The sequence below is a fragment of the Somniosus microcephalus genome, chromosome 22, assembly GCF_052327205.1.
Source record: "Somniosus microcephalus isolate GS21.2 chromosome 22, FLI_Smic_1.0, whole genome shotgun sequence".
Taxonomy (NCBI): Eukaryota; Metazoa; Chordata; class Chondrichthyes; order Squaliformes; family Somniosidae; genus Somniosus; species Somniosus microcephalus.
Genome location: NC_141008.1, coordinates 51,934,971 through 51,954,299, shown reverse-complemented (window position 1 = coordinate 51,954,299; position 19,329 = coordinate 51,934,971). Strand labels below are relative to the sequence as shown.

Here is a 19,329-nt window from a genome sequence, read left to right as displayed (position 1 = left end):
GATGCAATGTACTGTAGCAAATCTTGCATGTTGGTAGCTTAACAGTTCAAGTGCAGCTAATAGCATTGTTTAACACATGGCACTGTTCTGTAGGTGCTGATTGAACACATTGGCAATCTGGATCGTGCATATGAATTTGCTGAAAGATGTAATGAACCTGCAGTGTGGAGCCAACTTGCTAAAGCCCAGCTGCAAAAAGAGATGGTTAAAGAGGCCATTGACTCTTATATCAAGGCAGATGATCCATCATCATACATGGAGGTTGTAGAAGCAGCCAACAAAAGTGGTAACTTTTTTTTTTTCATATGTTTTTCCAAATCTGCTCTTCATCACTGAGCTCTCATGGCTTTTGATTTCAAATTAAGAGCACAATAATTTATTCCTGGGATGAGAAGGTTGTCCTGAAAAATTGGGCCTGTACACTTGAGTTTAGAAGAATGAGAGGTGATCTCATTGAAACACAAGGGTCTGAGGGGAATTGACAGGGTAGATGCTGAGGTTGTTTCCCCTGGCTGGAGAGTCTAGAACTAGGTATAGTTTCAGGATAAGGGGTCAGCCATTAAGACTGATGAGAAATTTCTTCACTGAGGGTTGTGAATCTTGGAAATTCTCTACCCCCCCCTCTCCTCCTCCTCCTCCAGGGCTGTGGATGCTGAATCATTGAATATATTCAAGGCTGATAGATTTTTGACACTAAAGGAATCGAGGGATATGGGGATCGGGTGGGACAGTGGAGTTGAAGTCAAAGATCAGCTAGATCTTATTGCACGGCAGAGCAGGCTTGAGGGGCTGTATGGCCTACTCCTCCTAGTTCTTTGTTAAATTCTTGCTGAGTTTGATTTGCAACCTCCTGTATTCATTACAAAACTGAGGCATGAGCTTAATTCTGCTCTAATGGTTAGAGGGTAATGTGAGCAGACTGGTTGCCTCTATGCTTATTGTCTTCTATTAATTTCAGGTAACTGGGAGGACCTCGTAAAATACCTTCAGATGGCCAGGAAGAAGGCCCGTGAGTCCTATGTGGAGACGGAACTTATTTTTGCATTGGCAAAAACCAACCGCTTGGCGGAGCTGGAGGAGTTTATCAATGGTCCCAACAATGCTCACATCCAGCAAGTAAGTGTTTTCAATCTGAAGCAGACTTGATCTCTCTCCTAGCAGCTGACCAGTAAAGCTGTAATGCATGTGAATCCAGGTTTGAAGTTTAAGCAAAGTTTTCATATATAGTTGCTGGAGAGGATCTGGAAGTAGAAACCCTAGCCAGTGATCAATCCCTTCTTAACTCGACACTGCAGCCAGAGATCTAGTAACACTTGGATTAAGGATTGAACCTACAACCTTTGGCTTGTGTGGGTCAGCTACTTGCTGCCTTGACCATCTGAGCCATTGAGACAATTGATGACCTCCAGTTTAATTTGTCAGTGGGATATAGGTCTCCTTTTTTGGCTTGCTTTTTGATTTTGGCAATGTTGAGCTAGATAAAAGGATAGGAACCCTAGAAATTAAGTAAATGTTTTGTAAGCTTTTGGGAAAACTTGCTAATTGTACATTTTTAAAGATCCCTGGGTATATTTGCAAGGTCCAAACAGTGAAGCTTCTCAATGACATGGAGTGGGACTGGATGTCAGTGGTATGTGGTCAAGTTCCTATCAGTACTGTATTGGCTCTGTTCATTAGTACAAACTTTGTTCACAGGTTGGTGATCGCTGCTATGATGAGAAAATGTATGAAGCTGCTAAGCTGCTGTACAACAACGTCTCCAACTTTGGCCGCTTGGCATCAACCCTGGTTCACCTTGGGGAATATCAGGCTGCAGTGGATGGTGCACGCAAAGCAAACAGCACTCGTACTTGGAAAGAGGTACACTTTTCTGCACCCTGCTAGCTTACTAAGTGCCTTGCTGACTTGTACTTGATCACTTGAGTATTAAATTCAGGACATCTTGATGACTTCTCCAGTTTGCTAACTTTAGGTATGGGATGTAGGTTGGTCTCCATGATCACTGTCCCTCCTGAAGTCAGTCTGTCCACTCTTGTCAAAACCTTTCATAATTTTAAAGACCTCTATTTGGTCACCTCTCTATCTTCAAGAGAAGAGACCCAGCCAGTTCATCCTTTCCTGAAGTTGGGAGGATTGCTTGGACATTCTTTGGGTGAAGTGGGGAATTTTACCTCTGGCTGAGGGGGGGGGGGGGGGAAATGCTCTTTCAACAGGAATGGAGACCATGGTGAAAATTACTCCCTTGTATAAATAAGAAGCCCAACAGCTCTCGAATCAAATTTTAACTCTATGGTGGGAAAGTTTATAATGGAATCTGTCTTTTTATACAGTGTTCAATTATAAAGTAGTGAAATTTGAAGAAGCTTCTCCAAGTGTTGTTGCTGTCAAACAGTTTGCAATTTTCCATAACCAGTATCTAGAAGAAATTTAGTTGAAGTTTGAATCTGGGCTTGATTTAAATCTCCTTTCCATGACTCTTAACTCTGTCTTTTCTGCTGGTTTTTAGGTGTGCTTTGCCTGTGTTGAGGGGAAGGAATTCCGTCTAGCTCAAATGTGTGGCCTCCACATTGTTGTACATGCTGATGAACTGGAGGAACTTATTAACTACTACCAGGTAATGCCTGAAATGACCAGGAAAAGTAGCCTTGTCAGACCACCGGATTTATCATTAATTTGGTTAAACAGCTGTTTGATACTGAGGCGTGTTGATTGGTAGACTTGACTTGTCTGTACTGACTTTATCCAAACTTTGTGCACTCAGTTGCACTGACCTTTAACCTCACTGAAATTGTATAGAAGACTGCTTTATTGTACATCACTTCTATTCAATAGGCATGTGTAGAAATAAGCATTATTGGATATTTTTAAACAACTGACCAAATCAGTCTACATAGGTTGCTGACCTTGTGGCATATGGATTAAATGTAGTGTAAACTTGTTCTCTGCTTGCTCTGAACGCTATCTTCATAAATGTGTCCTGTTCACAGGACCGTGGTTACTTTGAGGAACTCATCACCATGTTGGAGGCAGCTCTGGGTCTGGAGCGTGCTCATATGGGAATGTTTACTGAACTGGCTATTCTATACTCCAAATACAAACCACAGAAGATGAGGGAACATCTGGAGCTCTTCTGGTCCAGAGTCAACATTCCCAAGGTAACCTAAATTTGCATTGTCTTCTGATACAAAAATACACAGTGCTCTCAGAATATTTACTAACTGGCTGTAATTGCACAGGTGCTGAGAGCTGCGGAGCAGGCTCACCTTTGGGCCGAATTAGTCTTCCTGTATGACAAGTATGAAGAGTATGACAATGCCATCATTACCATGATGAACCACCCAACAGACGCATGGAAGGAGGGACAGTTCAAAGACATTATCACAAAGGTAGTCATTTCTCAGCGGGTAGACAGATCTGATTTATTCAAAGTCGGGGGCAAATCTATTGTAGGCTATTCATTTAAAATTGGAGACTGAACTAATGGAGCTGATAAACTTCAGGTACAGCTGTTGCAAGAAAATAATTGGTTTTCTTATGGTTCTGAGCAAGCTTCTCGTACTTTGGAGATGTTTCTTTCCATTTATACCCCTTGTTTTCAAATAACTAGTTAAAAGTACTCTTTTTTAGAACTTTGTCTCTGGTAGCTAATTGTCACACTGGTGCCTTTCAAACTTTGAAGCTAGGACAGGCCCTTGAATACTGACCTCCCTGATGACCCTTGTCTTCAAAAGATGTTGGCCTGAAAGCACTACCCTTGTTGAGAAAGGTAGCAACAGAAGTAAGATTAGTAAGTCAACAAATACTAAAAAATACAGGGGTGCAGTCGGGTGATGTTGACTGAGACCGGCTAAAATGTGACCGGGGATCTTCTGCACAAAAGCTGTAGTACCGAATGTTTAGTACCAGTTCTACCCACTGGGTGACACTAGAGACCATGGACATCTTGTACACTGTGCCACCCAGTGGTTGGAGGAAGGTATAGGTTTGTCCAAGCTGTGTGGGGCAAGATAAGCTTGCAATATATGAAGGGAGATCTGGATGTGAAGTGTATAAACTCCTGGGAATTGTATTCCAATCTTTCTGTAGATTAGTTGCACAAGCATTTTTTTATAAAAAACTTGCTACTTGTAACATTAATATGCTGAAGCCAAGTTTTCTTGGCTTGCCTGCTGAAGTAAAACTTGCTTTCTTAATCACTTTTTAATATCCAATTTCATTTTTCTCAGGTGGCCAATGTAGAGCTCTATTACAAAGCAACACAGTTCTATTTGGAATTTAAGCCTTTGTTACTGAACGACCTGCTTATGGTGCTGTCCCCTCGTCTGGACCATACACGTGCTGTGAACTACTTCACCAAGGTACTCGCTGCAAGACTGGCAATTTTCTAATTACAATATCAATACATAAACTTGTGGTGCTTCAGATAAACAAATCTGTGCTGCTACTAGTAAAGTGGCTGCTTTGGTTAAGCTAATTGAGGAATCCTTTTTGGGGTATGTAACATTTTTCTAAGTCAGTAGCTGAGAACTTCCCATAGTCAAGATACTGGAATTGCAAAAGCAAAATATTGTGGATACTGGAAATCTGAGAAATGGAAAATGCTGAAAAACCAGCTTGTTTCCAGCATTTTCTGTTTTATGTTTGAATTACTTTAGGACTCAAATTAACCTGTGGTGGTTTGAAATCGAAGCTGGAGCATTTAGATTTCAGGGTAAAATATAATAGACCATTTGTGTATCTTCACTTCCCTAGTGCATTAACCCCTTGATTAGGTACAGTTCCATGACTCTTGTCACTACCTCACGAGAGCCTTGGCAAGCGCCAGCAGGTTGTTTGGTTGGTGTCGTGCCTAAGCCTGATCCTGTCCACACTCCAATGTGAACCCACTCTTCTAGAAGGGGGAAGAATTCTCGTTCACTTCACCCGTTCTGATCCAAGGATGCTGGTCAGTTGTAGCACCCCAACTCTGCCTACCCAGCTGACTTGGTACATATCAGCAGTTGAACCTGGGACTTTCTGGTCTTGTATGATTTGCCTACTTGGTGAGTAAACACTTGAGCCAGTGGGGGGGGGGGGAAATTATGGGTTGACTTGCTAATTTCTATTAGGTCTTCCATTTTCTCTGCCACACTAGTACTAGATAGTGTAATGTAGGTAGCTGAAACTTGATGGGTAAAGTTGAGGAGTGGCAAAGGTGATATCTAGAACATTGATGCAGGTATGAGACCTGGTTAAATATGCTTGTCTAATCTTGCAAAGTAACATGTTTTGAAGGTAGATCCTTCAGACCTTGGTGTCTTGCATTGGCTTTGATAAAAGTTGCCAAGAACACAAGCAAATTGTATCCTGCTACATAGCACTGCCAGTGACCAATTGGCTCCTGGCTATTTGTAGCCCCTTGGACCTTATCTGCCAGTGGTGATCCTGAATCACTGTTGGAAAATTCTATTCAGAATTGCATGGTATTCTGATTTTTCATTTAATCTGGTATTGAACTGTTTTGTCACATTATTTAGAGCACCTGCCCCTGTGCTGTGGCTGGTCTGATAGGGATACAACTCTCTTTAAATGGTTAGCAGCTGCAAACTTTCAAACTTGTCTTGATTTTCAGGTTAAGCAGCTGAATCTGGTTAAACCCTACCTGCGCTCTGTACAAAGCAACAACAACAAGTCTGTGAATGAATCACTGAATAACCTCTTCATCCAAGAGGAGGACTACCAGGTGGGTGAGGATGAGAATCGGGAGGTATTCACAAACGAGCTGTATTATAGCAACAGTTTACTGTCCCATATATACCACAGTTTCACTTGATTAGATAAAACGAGCAGATTGAGCTTTACGACCTTGAAAGATGGTTGAAGAGCAGAAATGATGGAGAGGGTTTTAGGATTGTGGGGCAAATTTTTAACTAACTGTAGATGTGAGAATTCCTGAAGCGTCTGGCTGTACCCTATGATAGTAAGTGGGTGGAGTTGGTCCTGGCCAATTCAGTTCTTGCTGTAGATATGATGCAGGTGGATGGGAACAGCTGTTAGTATGTAGATGGGAGATGCATTTAACTGTCTGGTTATACTGAAAGTTACAAAAATGTATCCTTGTTACTTAGGCTCTTCGCACATCCATAGATGCATATGACAACTTCGATAATATCTCCCTGGCTCAGCGGCTTGAGAAACACGAGTTGATTGAGTTCCGACGAATTGGTGCGTATCTGTTCAAGGGCAACAACCGCTGGAAGCAGAGCGTGGAGCTATGCAAGAAGGACAGGCTATACAAAGTAAGATACCTTTCACTTGTGCTTTCGAGTTCAGTTCATGTTCACCTTGAAGGTGGAGTTGCTGAGATTGGTTTTTCTCAACTCCTGGGGTTATGAGCTCTAAACCAGCCTAGATGGACTTCCTTTGGGTATTCCGCATCCCTGCACTACCTGCCCAATGTCCAATACAAGTCACAGTTTGCAATCTGGAGTGGAAATCTTGGCTTTTTTTTTTTAACCCACCTTCAGTCCAGAAATGCTGAGGCCAATTGTAGCAGCCCCTGGGATTTGTTTCGACATACTGAATGAAATTTCAAAGTGAGTGTGTGAGGGAACTTGAACCACAATTTCGGTGGTCATTATTGCTGCTCCCTGTTTAGATTTTTTTATTTCTGTAGCCAAATGACAACATTTGGAGCGCCATTATGCACTATACTTGATGGAGGCATCAGACTTTCACTCTAGCAGTCTGGTAGACTCCTAGTCAGCTTGCCCCATATGACAGGAATGCAATGAAGGTTAAATGGCTCAAATATTTACACTCTTGTAGCTTCAAAGGTCCTATTAACTTCTGAAGTTAAACTTTAATGAAGATGATGATAACTTGCTATTTCTTTTTGTATTCGACCTAAAATGCAGTGAGATTTTGAAATCTGTGCCAGAGGCAAAGTACTCATGAAATGTAATGTTGGGAGAGTGAATGATGTATGTAGACTGTTTGGAGCCCTGTTTCTAATCTATAATTTAGATATCAAAACCAAACTATTGTAAAATGTAGTACTAGAAGCTGCAAATGCAGCAAAAGATTTGCTCAAGGATAAAGTATTGCACATTGACTGCAAAAATGCATCAGTGTACAATGAGTGGAATGGCAGGGTGACTTGCAGGACCTAGACTGTCCGGACAATGTGCAAATCATTTAAAAGATGTACTCTGGCTATACATCCCAGCACTGTCTTCAGAGGCAATGCTGTGCTTGCTCCCCACTTGGAGTTCTGGTCACCATGCCATAAACTGGTCTGACCATATGAAATAGAGGGTGCACAAGCGAGTGATCCTAAGCCCATGTGGAGGATGAATGCTGGTTGGGCTGAACAGTTGTGTAAAACTGGTTAGACTTGGTGGCTTTTCTGTGCAAGAGTGAGCTATGCATGTAGAATAACTTGCATGCATTAATTTATTGGGTGCAAATAATTGGAGCAATGACTTTAAAGTAGTTTATTTGGTTCTGGATGTCCTGTTTTCAAAAGTGGGGTGAATATTGGGTTTTAAAATTTACATATGGAGCCATTGATCATCCATCTGGGGGCAGGCAACTAGTCAATCGGTTACTTGTGTATATACCTTGCAGTGCACTTCAAGTTAATCGTGCACTCCCCTTGTTCTGCTTTCAGGATGCTATGCAGTATGCGTCTGAGTCCAAGGACACCGAGCTGGCAGAAGAACTGCTGCAGTGGTTCCTTGAAGATGGGAAGAACGAGTGCTTTGCTTCCTGTCTGTTCACTTGTTACGACCTGCTGAGGCCAGACGTTGTGCTTGAGCTCTCTTGGAGGCACAATATCATGGATTTCTCAATGCCATACTTCATCCAGGTGATGAGGGAGTATCTCTCAAAGGTATGTGACCAGGGTACTGGAGTGAGCTTAAAGGAGCTCTAACTGCAAGGAATGTCACAGCTTGAGAGTTGGAGATTCTAATCTCCAAAGATGCTTGTATGAGCTACATGGATACTGCAAAGTTATCAATAGCTTCTAGTTTGAGGTTTTACTTTGGGGATTCAGCATCTTTTTGAAATGCACAGCATACTGGCACAATTAGCTTAACTGGTAGTTTAAGAAGGCTGTGTGTATTTTGACTGATTCAGAAGTAACTTTAAACTGACCTGAGAGTTTGCTGTTTGAGCTACACTAGTGCTTCAACCTAATGGTTGCAAGATTAACTGTTAACCCTAGACTAGCAGGCCTAGTAAAATTCCTGCTGAGCATTACTAGATTATTGCCTTCAGCTCCTCTACTGAGCCTGTAATGAATCATGCAGAATAATGTGATTAACCCCAGATTAAAACACTAGTTCTGGCACTCATGTTCCCTATTTTCTCCTTTCTTGTATTCTATATGTTCAAATAACTTTTTTCCTATCTAATCCTATTCTTCCCCACTCCTTTTAAGCTGCTAGATCTTGTCTATTTCCTCCTAGCTCCCACAGTCCACTCTAGGTGAGACAAGTTTAGACAATCTCTTGGCAAGAAACCAGCATCTGTTTGACAGCACTGGGTTGCATCACACATGTGACCAGTCAATCTGCCAACTGTGGGTTGCAGTGAGTTTACTCAACTGCCGAGAGCCTAACAGAACAGCTGGGTCCCTAACCCTGTCTTTAATGCTTGAGTGTTAATCAATGGTATTATAAAAGCCCTTTCATTTCACTTAAATATTAAAAAGCATTTAAACTCTACCATAAATTAAGTGTAATCTGGCTACTGAAAAAGGCTTTCTGGAAAGGCTGGAAAAAATCCATCAACTTTAATCTCCAATGACTTCATTTGTCTTGTAATTTAAACCTCTTTGGGAGTGCAGTGCTGTGCAGACTCTTGTTTAAAAACTTGTTGGTCCACACACTGTCCCAATTACAGGAAACTTTGGTTTATCCCGAGGTTAACTGTCTGGAATGCTCGAGCCACTGGCAAAATTCAGGAGTCGGTTCAGTAAGTTTTTTCTTTTCGTTGCTTTTTTTTCACTAGTCAGGCTCTGCAAGGTCTAGCTAAAGCGGTTGCTTAGCTAGAGACGCTTGCAAGCTACGGCTGACTGTTTAGAAGCTGTTAGCAACAGGGTTTGTTGCTAGATACGGAGCTCAAAAGCTGCCATATGTTTTAACATGAGCGCTGGTTTGTCCGGCAGTTTTGACGGGACGGCAACAGCTCGGTCCCGTTGGTGCCGGATATCTGAGTTTCCTGTACTACAAGATTGCCGATGGACCGTCTTCATTTTTATTAAACTGTGCTAACTGTTAACATGAGGCCTGTCCCAGTGAGTATTCTGCTGTTAATGAGCATTGCAATTCCATTTGGCCAGGGCTCGAGTGACTTGTACTTCTGGCAACCACCTGTAGTAGTGCTTTTTTTCTTTAATTCAACTGCTAACCAGTAACTTTGCTGGAGACCCATTTGCTTTTTAATGTCTGCCTACAGAACTAAACTGAACAACTTTTTGGAAAATGCTGCCAGGGCCCCCATTTGAGAATTATGGTTCTTTTTTCCTGTTCTACTTGGTATTTCAATGAAGTGTGCTGGTGTTGCACTCCCTGCTATTAAGGGAGATCATTTTACTTGGTAATGTTGAGCTAAGTTTGACTAGCTTAACTATTGACTTGGCTCTTGGTCTGCGTAAGTAGGGTTTTTAAACAATGGACGTGACATAATTATGCTCTAGTTTAAGAGGGTTCTAGTAGTGACCTTACTGTAAACTTTCAACTTTACAATTAAGCAAGAGGACTAATTTCTCATAGCTTTCAGTTAGTGTATGGAATGGGAGATAGTTTAAAGTGGGTTGCCTCACTGCTTTTGATTTGAAGTTTCAGAATTGCTGACTGTTTAGACAGTACCAGAAATGTTGGTAAATGTTCCCAACCATGGGCATGTGATTGAAGACATTATCCGTCTAGATCGTGCTGTACTGTACTAACAAAACTTGGTCTGAGTAACAAAGTTCTTTCTCCAAGTTGAATCGTATCTGATGCTGAGAAGTGGCTGAGATTGTGACAGCAAGAAACTGAGCTGGCCAACAGACTTCCTTTATCCGGTTCCTTTATCCACACCTGCAGCACTACTTTGTTTACACTGTAATGCCTTATCTAACAACCTTGCATTCCTGGGCCACACTTTCCTGTGTAGAATTACAATCCTTTAATATGCTTGCAGTGTCTTATTTTGAGATTTAATTGTTTTTTCTGTACGTGTTGCAGACTACTTTTTTTTGCTTGCAGATGAATGGCATAATAAAATTTAGGTTTGAAATCCAGCTCAACTTGCAGCCAGTCTGGAGGAGTGTAAACTTAAATTCCACGTAGCCAAGAGTTGGCCAGTTTATAAGTTACCCTTGCAAGTAATGGCTCTGATTGCCATGGGACTACACCACTTGGTATGTTTCCTATATAGGACACTGGGCCTTGGGCTGAGCAGGGCTTGCTTTCTTCACAGTGAAGCAAAGACTTGCTAGCTTGCTTTGTCCTTTTTTTTTATCTCACATATAGCTTGAAAGTATTAATGGTCAGTTTTCCCACAGTCCATTCATGTGACTTGGCATATGGATCTGGAGAAGTTGGTTGGTTTGGGAAATGGAGACTTTAAATGTGGAAATTTAGAGGTAGTCGATACAGATCAGCCATGATCTTATTGAATGGCAGAGCAAGCTCGAGGGGCTGTATGGCCTACTCCTGATTCTTGGTTTTCTAATCTGACCCAAGTTACAACAGCTGTATGGGATACTGAAGACTTGGAAGCTGCGCTGCACAGTTGTTAAATAGCGGAGTCTGATTTTTAGATTAGATTAAGCTAAAGTACACCATAATATCAGTCCCCATTTTTGCTGTGAGTTACTTGTCTCAATTTTATTCTGCCAGCATTCATCTGTATATTTGGTGTCCTTCCTGACATTTTGTAGTACACTGAAATGCTGCTATTTACTGTTTTCTTCCCTTCCACTGCCCCTCCCCATTCTGGGTTTTCCTTCCTTGACTTTTTGCTCCTTGTTTTGCTGTTTTCTACCTGCTTTATTGTGCTGGACATGGAGTTTGGATTCTAAGCTGCTACCCTCTGAATTCCCTTGCAGGTTGATGAAATAAAGAAAAAGGTGAAAGTTGACTCATTTTCCATCTTTAGTTCTGGAGACTGAACCTCAGGAAATCTGCATGAATTGTTTCCTCCCCATCTTACACTGCTGCTTTTTAATTCCACTAGATCCACTGCAAATCCTTCCGAGCAGAGTTAGAGCAGTTGAAGTGTTTAGTGAGGACCTTCGCAGTGACCTATAAGTCACTGGCAGGAATTGGCAGGTGGCCATATGGTGACTGGTTCACAATCCCTGCCTTTCAGAATTTAAAACTGGACTTGTTTTCACTTTTTTAATTTTGAAAACTTTCCACTGTGGTATTACACTACTGATGTGAGTATATTGAAGATTGTGATGTAAGATGCAAACCGTCTTGCCTCTTCCAGAGGATTGTGAACCAGCTTATGAACTAGTTCTGTTAATACCTTCTGACAGACACAAGGCAGTTTGAGGGGTTTCATGATGGGACCTGTCCCACGCACTGTTTCTCAAGTTAGTCCCTGTGGTGCCCCATTGAAGCTTCAAACTCTGGCTTTGGCCGACTGGTTTAAGGGCAGGGAAGAGCCCCTCATTTCGGAGGATGCTCTTCAAATTCAGGTTTAGTGTCCAAGTGAAAATGTTTTCCCCATTTAATGAGGTAGCCAGAAATCAACTGGGCTTGATTAAATCTGAGTTTTTTAAATTTGTGCCACGGCAAAGTGGCTCCATGGGGTGGAACTATTTCCACAGGGACTTTAGGGCAAGTGGGCAGCAGTGTGTGTTGTGGGTACAACCATTCAGTAGCCCCCTCCCAGCCACTTGAGTGTGTGTGAAAAACGGGTAACTGAACTGCGGTGTGTTTGTTTAAAACTTGAGCATGTGCAACTCCATTTGCAAGGGGGTCACGTTTGAGGCCATGAAGCATTGCTGTTTGGCTGCGTGTGTACTTTTGAAGAGCCTGTTTGGCAGAACCATCTCTCGGGCCCATTTTTTTGCTTCAGTACTTTTGCCTCTTTTTCATGCACACAAATGCTAAAATGAAACATAATCGGCATGTTTTTCTCAATCAAAACTGCAGTTTGCTGGCTGCAATTTGTGGAAAAGCCTTTTGTGCTGCAGTTTGTTCTGTATTCTCTACTAACTGCTATTAACAAGGGGTATGTAAAAATTGAGAAGTTTCATGCAGATCAGTTTAAAACGCTTTAATTTTATGCAACACTTGCATCTGTCCCATAATGAGATTTGCTGCTTAGTTATGCTTAATGCTTCCTCCTTGTCTCGTTGTGGCTGTTGGATGGTTACAAAATATATGTATCCTTTGGGCAAGGTGGATAGGCATCGTCCTCCCTGTTTAATTTTTAGGGTGGATGTTACATTTTGGTCACTTGCAGCTAAGTTACTGAATTCTTTGTGGCATGGCAGTGTACAATTAAAATCTTTAAATTCAGTGAGGGGGTGAATAGTCCAGATATGTCCTAAATGATTAGGCATGTGAGTGGATGATATTTAGGTGAAGTAATGTTTCTGGTGCAATAGCTGAATAATTAGCAGCTCCTTTTTTGATGTATGGTGCATTCCTCCTTTTGATTCTTGTGCTCACAGTAATACTGGCCTCACTGGGGTGTTGTCAAGTAAAGATTAGTTGCCTCCCCACACTAGAAGGGGAAATGGTCATGCATTTAGTCACTAACTGGAGAGCAGCATTGGTACTAGTGTGTCTGCAGAAGGCACTTGCTATTGTGTTGAGCAGTGGAGATGGGGGGGGGGGTGGAATATCAAGGGACACTTGATGCTCACTGACAAATGTACACTTTTTAATTCTTTACATTGTTTTCCCTGTGCCCCATTATCTTGAAAGGTAAAGGCCTTTAACTACATCTGCTTAATTTCATTTAAACTAATGGTTACTAATGTGGAAACGGGTGAGCAGGGACAGACTACATTTTAGTGCCATTTTTCCAAATAGAATTTTTGGATATCGGACAATGTAGGCTGAGGATTCCATCTTAATCTATTCAGATATGGCTTTAAACCAGACATTTATACTATAAACTGTCTTAAACAGTTGGGTTGTCTTGAAGTATATTTGCTTAGAAAGCTGAAATCTAGGGCTTGATTTGCAGTAATGTTGAGACTAAACTGCCTTATATGGTGGACGGCTTCCTCTTAATTAGAATGTCTGACCCTGCGTTTCCCTTCTACCGCTGTCTGTTCCTGATGGGCTGTTAGTTGTGAGGACGGCAGTATAACTTGGCCTCTCGCTGAAAAGCAACTTTGGTTTTGTGTAAACCCACTTTATAGCTTGTTTAATTGACAAAGATTCTTGCAATTAAATGAGTGAAACTGTCCCTCCAAGATGGTCAATATTTTTCAATGTGTAGAATACTGCACTGGTGGAGGTGTGCAAGTATATTTTGCTGGTCTCAATTTATGCCTATGATTCTAATGAATTGTGGATCCATCACCAGTGCTATGTCCATTCTAATTAAAAGTGACAGTAATGGTGGGGTCAGTTTTAGGTTTTTCACTGGCACACCAAATGAGTGAGTGTCCAAAAGCACCATTTCCAGGACAATCACTAGCATTCAGCTTGTGCATAAATCTCTACTTAACCTGCCAGTGGAACTTAAAGACCACTGCTACCTGTTATGTTTAAGTTTCCCCATTGAGTAAACTTGATTCCTTCATTTAATCTGGAGTTGCATTTGATTTGGATTCTCTATGCCATCCCAAATAGAAACTCGGTCAGAGTTTATCTGCATTGAGAATGCATAGACCATTCTTCACCTGTTGTATTCTGTTCTCCAGGATTCGGTGACTAAACTGGTTCATAAATGTTTAAATCCTGTTTTTGGTCTTGGTAACTACATTAAATGGCCTAGACACTGGAATTTTCAAATACTCTGGCAAGAATGTTTATGGGGTTAGTGCTTTAACTGTCCCAAACACCAACAAATTCACTTCTTGTGCTACAAGAACATAATTTTCATACAAATTTGCTTTGGCTTTTTCAACTAATGGTATTTACAGTCCCTCCGGCAAGAGTGAGCAAATGGCTCCAGTGTAGCGGCTGATTGCTTGGTTGAAGAAGTTTTGAAGGTTGAGAAGAAGTTTGAAAGTTTCGAGGGTACATGGGTTTATTTCCACTCTGACGAGGTGACAGACTCTTATTCGTGCTTTTCACAGGTGGCTAGTGTGGGGAAGACTATTTTCAAAAAGGAATGGGATAAGTTTGGAAAGGGAAGAATATGAATCTGCAGGGAAAGGTGACTAGAGTAGATTGCTCCAGTTGATGGGGCCACTGCAGGCAGGATGAGCAAACTGCCTTTATACAAGTCCCTGTTAGTTTGTTCACACTGGTTGCTGCTTAAAACCCACAGTTTTGCCCCATGCCTCTAGCTTCATTTAATTACAGCTTGTTCTGGATCTGCATCTTGATTTCTCTGCATACCTCTGACTAATACAATAATATCTTAATAACAAGCATGGGGGTGGGAGACCATTCAATGGATGAAGGCCAAGGTGCAAATATTGCATGCAACAGTTAATCGTCAGCATTTCTATATCCTGTGTTGGTGAGCTAGCGCTCCTTTTACTAACCGCTTAAGCCTTTGCATAGGTACATTTGAAATCTCTTTTATATAATGAGCTTCACTTTAACACACTACTTTGAGCCTTTTAAGGATTAACAGCTCTTGTTTTAAGGCTCAGCTGGTTAAGGCCATGAGTAGCTGAGTCAAGTCCCAGGTTCAAACCCCCCCAGTCTTGAGTTGGCTGCTGTCCAGAGGAGCAGGTGCACTACAATTGGTCTTTGTCCTCCCTGGAGGACGATCAGCCTGGGCACTTGCTCCCGATGGCTGTTCAGTGAGCCCTGTTGGAAGCAAGCATGGACTTCAGAATGGGGCTTTGCTGTAATGACCACGATTGTAAATGGTCATTGACTGACTGACTGACTACCAGAGGGTAGTAGAACTATGCCCCAGCAAGGAGGGGGAAGAAATGTGAACTTGAGCCTTCATAAAACTTAATTAGAAGTTTGAAGAATGATCAATCAGCTTTGTTGTCCAAACATAGTAACTTGTGTCGATCCAGTTGCTACATCTGGGGGAAAGCACAAAGCAAACTTCAAAAGGGGTTTTTCTTATCTGTAGTGTAGGAAAATTAAAACTACAATTGAGCTCTTTCTGTAGTTCAGTTTCTCCTTTTCAGGAATAAAATTCATTTTTACTCCAGTCCTTTGGATTTCATACAGAGCATCCTTGCTGCATGCAGTTGTTTAACCTGGACCCGACAACTGAATGTGTTTACACAATGGTATTGAGATTTTTATTCATGTCCCTTCTTAGAGATTGCTGGGGATGTGGAATATGGCAAAATGGGTTCCATTGCTGCCTTACTAGGCATTGTTTTGAGGAGGGACTTGTATTGGCTAGTTAAGTGTAAACTAAAAGCTCCAACTCCTATTTACCTTATCCTCCCTGTGCTGGGGGAAAGAAATAATGCACTATAAACCATGGGAAATGTGTAGACCTTATGGATACATTTTCCTGTGAATGCAACTGGATATGCACTTGTCTTCAGACTATAGAGAAGCTGGCTTGTTCCCCACTTTATCTGCAACAAGTTTTAAAAACCATTAACTCCGTGGCTGGCCCTCTTGGTATTGAACAAGGCAGAAATATGAGGCTTGTGTATCCTGGCTGTCATATTTCTTGATTGAAAGCAGTAGGTGCTTGGTGTATGAAAGTCACTGATCTGCTGTATCTCTGGCATGTGACTCAGATATTCCCAATCCAGAAGCCACTCACTGCTTGGTTAGTTGGAAACTTAACTTCAAATACAAGTATTAAAGTTGCAGGAACACCTTTTTCATGTTGTCTTCTGTCCTCGTCTCCTTCCCTGCCTTCCATCCTCTACACAACCCCCCCCCCCCCCCAAAAAAAAAATCTGTGAAACAAGCAATTGGACATAAATGGGCCTCGAGTGGCTCTTCTGCTGCTGATGCCTTCGAGGTGGATGTTTGAATATGCACCCCAAAGTCCTGCATGTTGGTGCTGCAGGTCACTCGACGTGCCAGGGTTTTCCTTCTGATGGTTAGAACACTTGCCCAGTAATTGTAGAGAAGAATGCAGCATTCTGGGCAAAAGGAAACCGCAATCCAGAAATTCAGCAGTAAACTAAACTAATCAGCTTTGCCATACGTTAGACATCTAAACCAACTGAATTAGTAGTTTGTGTTGCTCACTGCAATCCATTGAATGGTCACTCGTCCTCTGTTTTGGAAATCTCTAACTAACAATTTTAAGCATTTGTAAGGCTTTTCCTTTTGACGTTCAGCAGAAGCAAATCTTGCCATTGGGAGACAAGTGACTGGGAATTGTTTGGGTTTTTCAGGTGGACAAGTTGGATGTGTCTGAATCACTGAGGAAAGAGGAGGAGCAGGCCACGGAGACGACGCCCATTGTTTATGGTCTGTAAATAGCTTTACAGTACAGTTCATTTTTATGGACTCTTAATTTTTAACCATTTACAAAGTGGCAATTAAGGTACAGAAATGTAATGGGATTTTGCAGTAAATTGAGCATGGTGCTAAAATATCAATGCTAAAACTTTCAAATTTGATCAAGCACAAGGTTTGGATCTTTATGAACATATATAAAGATACTGGATCAGAAACTTGGTGGTCTGAGATCAAAGACTCTGGTCTATGTCTTAAATGCTGACATGTAGGTGTAAGTAGCCTAACTGACTTGGACTGCAAGCACAGGTCAAAAGTCTGACACTGGAGATAACAAAGTTTTTCCCTCACCAGCGGGCTGACTATCACTAGACTGGTTCAGCTCATTGCACTTAAACCTATGACTTCAAGTAAATTGATTAATAGCAGTGACTCCGGCAACAACTTGTAACTACTCTGGGTTTGCCATTCAAATTGATCAAGCTTAAATTGCTTGCTCCCCATACTTTTTAAAAACTGAAATCCTAGTGACTTGTTTTGCATCTTCCTGGGTCTCAAATCACCCACACCATGGCACAAAGTACTTTATCCACTGGAAAGTTTTAGTACAGTGTTGCTGATATTTGGGGCACTGATCTGTTGCCCAATGGTCTTAATTCCTATGATTGCTCCATCTGTGACAGACCTGTCATGGGTACTTAACCCTAGTGCACAAGTGAAAATGCTGCCTATGCAAGCCAAATTTGAAAAGTTAGTCCAAGGAACTACTGGATGTTTGATGGTACAAATGGGCATCATGAGAATTTTTTCTCAACTATTGCACTTCCACCTGGTTGATCCAACTTGTTGAAGGAGCCTAAATATTGTAACTGGTTAATGATTAAATTATAAATGGCGATTAATCTCCACAGGATGAAGTCGTCTTCCAGCTGGAGCTGGGGGAAATGTTTGGCAAGTAGTGTTAGTGGCGACATGAGCGTTTTGCTCACTTTCGTTAGGGTATTTATACAAAATTTTCCTGCAATTAAATGACTGATCTGCAGAAGGAATGGACTTTTTGTGGTTTCTTCAAGTTCTTGTGCTTCAAACAGTCCACATCTTGAGACCCTTGCAAATAGTTCCCTCAAAATAACCTGGATGTGCACTAATTTTTTTTTTCTTGTTTTCTTCTGTGCAGGTCAGTCGCAGCTCATGTTGACAGCAGGACCCAGTGTCAGCGTCCCTCCACAGGCAGCTTATGGCTATGGTTACGGTGCCCAACCATATGCTCAGCCTGGCACATATGGGTATAGTATGTAAGGCAATAGATCCCAGTTACCCACCTGCTCAGCATCTGCCAGTTTCCCTCCACCTTGCAACAGGAGAGAAAGTAAAGCTCTTTATATTGTATGTCATGAAGGACTTCAGTCTTTGTTTTGTTTTCTAGTTCTAAATGTTTGGATCACAGCTGTCTAACTCATCTCTCACATTCCATGTTAATTAGATTGTGATTTTTTTTTTTCGAAGGGGAATGGTTGTCGCATTTAAAGCTCTTTGTGCGAGCACATGTCCTGCAAAACAGTCTGTTGTAAAGAATTTGATTTGCACTCTAGTGAGACAATACTTAATATCTCCCAACTGTCTGTGAGCAGCTTGTGGGCTGTATAAAAAATAAAAATAAAATAAAATAAAGCAGTAAATCTCATTGTATTCATAAAAGTTATGATAGAAGTTGAGTACAGGACTTGGCTGCTTACCTGTAAGATGTTGATGAGCAAAAAAGGAAACACTAATCACAGTGCACCCAACACCATGATCTGAAAGTTGGAAATTTAGTTCTGTAAAGTTTCAATTTTTTTGAAGACTTACAAAAAGTTCACAAACTTGGACTCTTCCTGATCTATGCAGGCTCAGTTTAAAACCATGCAGAGGTTTTTAAAGTTTCTACTACACCATTACTTCCTCATGGTTAAGGATGGCCTTTTTTTTGTGCTAATACAGTGCTGATGTGGGACCATTGTTTGACAAACTCCCTGAACCCAGTCTGTGTTTCCAACCCTGTGCTAAGGTCTTGCGTTTGCTGGATATTGTGGTGTGTTAGGTCACTGTCTGAGTGTACAGAATAAAGAATTAAACTGTCCTGTCAGTTGTGCAATTTGAAAGCTGATTGGAAATAAAGTAACAGGACTATGGATCTCTGCTGATTTGTGTGTGGGTGTGTTTTCTTTGTTCCTTTGTGCCCATTCTAGTTCATTAATTCTTACAACTGGGGTCAATTGTCCTCTGACAAATGTGGGGGGGGGTGGGGCTTTAAAAAGAACTCGTTAGAAGCTTACAAAGTTCTAGTAATAAACTGAATTAAGATGTGTTCACAAACTGAGTATTTCAGTAGTGGTTCTAAGCTCTATTGTTGGATTCAGTACCTCTAACCGAGTACCCTTTATCTGCTCAGTTTAATTATTCCTCATGATTCCTTTTTATATAAAAAAGGAACATAGTTTAAGGCTGTATAAGCAGGCTTGTATCTGGCTTGCATGTACTGTCTCTAACTAAAATTGAAAGTGCTTCCTCCTAAGGTCAAACCTGCATCGCCATGAGAAAGTACCCAACATCTAATGTAGATGGAGGACACATTCTGAACTGATGTATTTAACAATTCCCTCACTGGAATACAAATCACTCACTCCAGTTGTTTGACTTGAAGGTACCTGCTCTGGCTGGGCTTTGGTTCTGTGGGCAGTGGGTGCCTTCCATCAAGTGTTTATCCCCTGAGCGCACGTGTTGAGCTGTACCAGGCTTTTAGCTGTGGAACTTGGCTCAGAACAGTGGA

General features: G+C 41.5%; 1 protein-coding gene across 2 annotated transcripts in view; it reads left to right on the top strand.

The window, feature by feature from the left end:
• The window catches only part of LOC147102304 (clathrin heavy chain 1), an 89,027-nt gene extending 70,324 nt beyond the window's left edge, over positions 1-18,703 (top strand). The window contains exons 22-34 of one of the 2 annotated variants that reach the window (XM_085964717.1): positions 94-286; positions 959-1,116; positions 1,696-1,860; positions 2,507-2,614; positions 2,988-3,155; positions 3,237-3,386; positions 4,227-4,358; positions 5,612-5,722; positions 6,108-6,278; positions 7,652-7,873; positions 11,084-11,104; positions 16,457-16,532; positions 17,698-18,703. In XM_085964717.1, the coding sequence (XP_085820843.1) occupies positions 94-286; positions 959-1,116; positions 1,696-1,860; positions 2,507-2,614; positions 2,988-3,155; positions 3,237-3,386; positions 4,227-4,358; positions 5,612-5,722; positions 6,108-6,278; positions 7,652-7,873; positions 11,084-11,104; positions 16,457-16,532; positions 17,698-17,819 (1,797 nt within the window). In that variant the 3' untranslated portion in view covers positions 17,820-18,703. The remainder of the gene's footprint in view (positions 1-93; positions 287-958; positions 1,117-1,695; positions 1,861-2,506; positions 2,615-2,987; positions 3,156-3,236; positions 3,387-4,226; positions 4,359-5,611; positions 5,723-6,107; positions 6,279-7,651; positions 7,874-11,083; positions 11,105-16,456; positions 16,533-17,697) is intronic. The other variant, XM_085964718.1, reaches the window with a different exon arrangement.
• Positions 18,704-19,329: the final 626 nt, after the last annotated feature.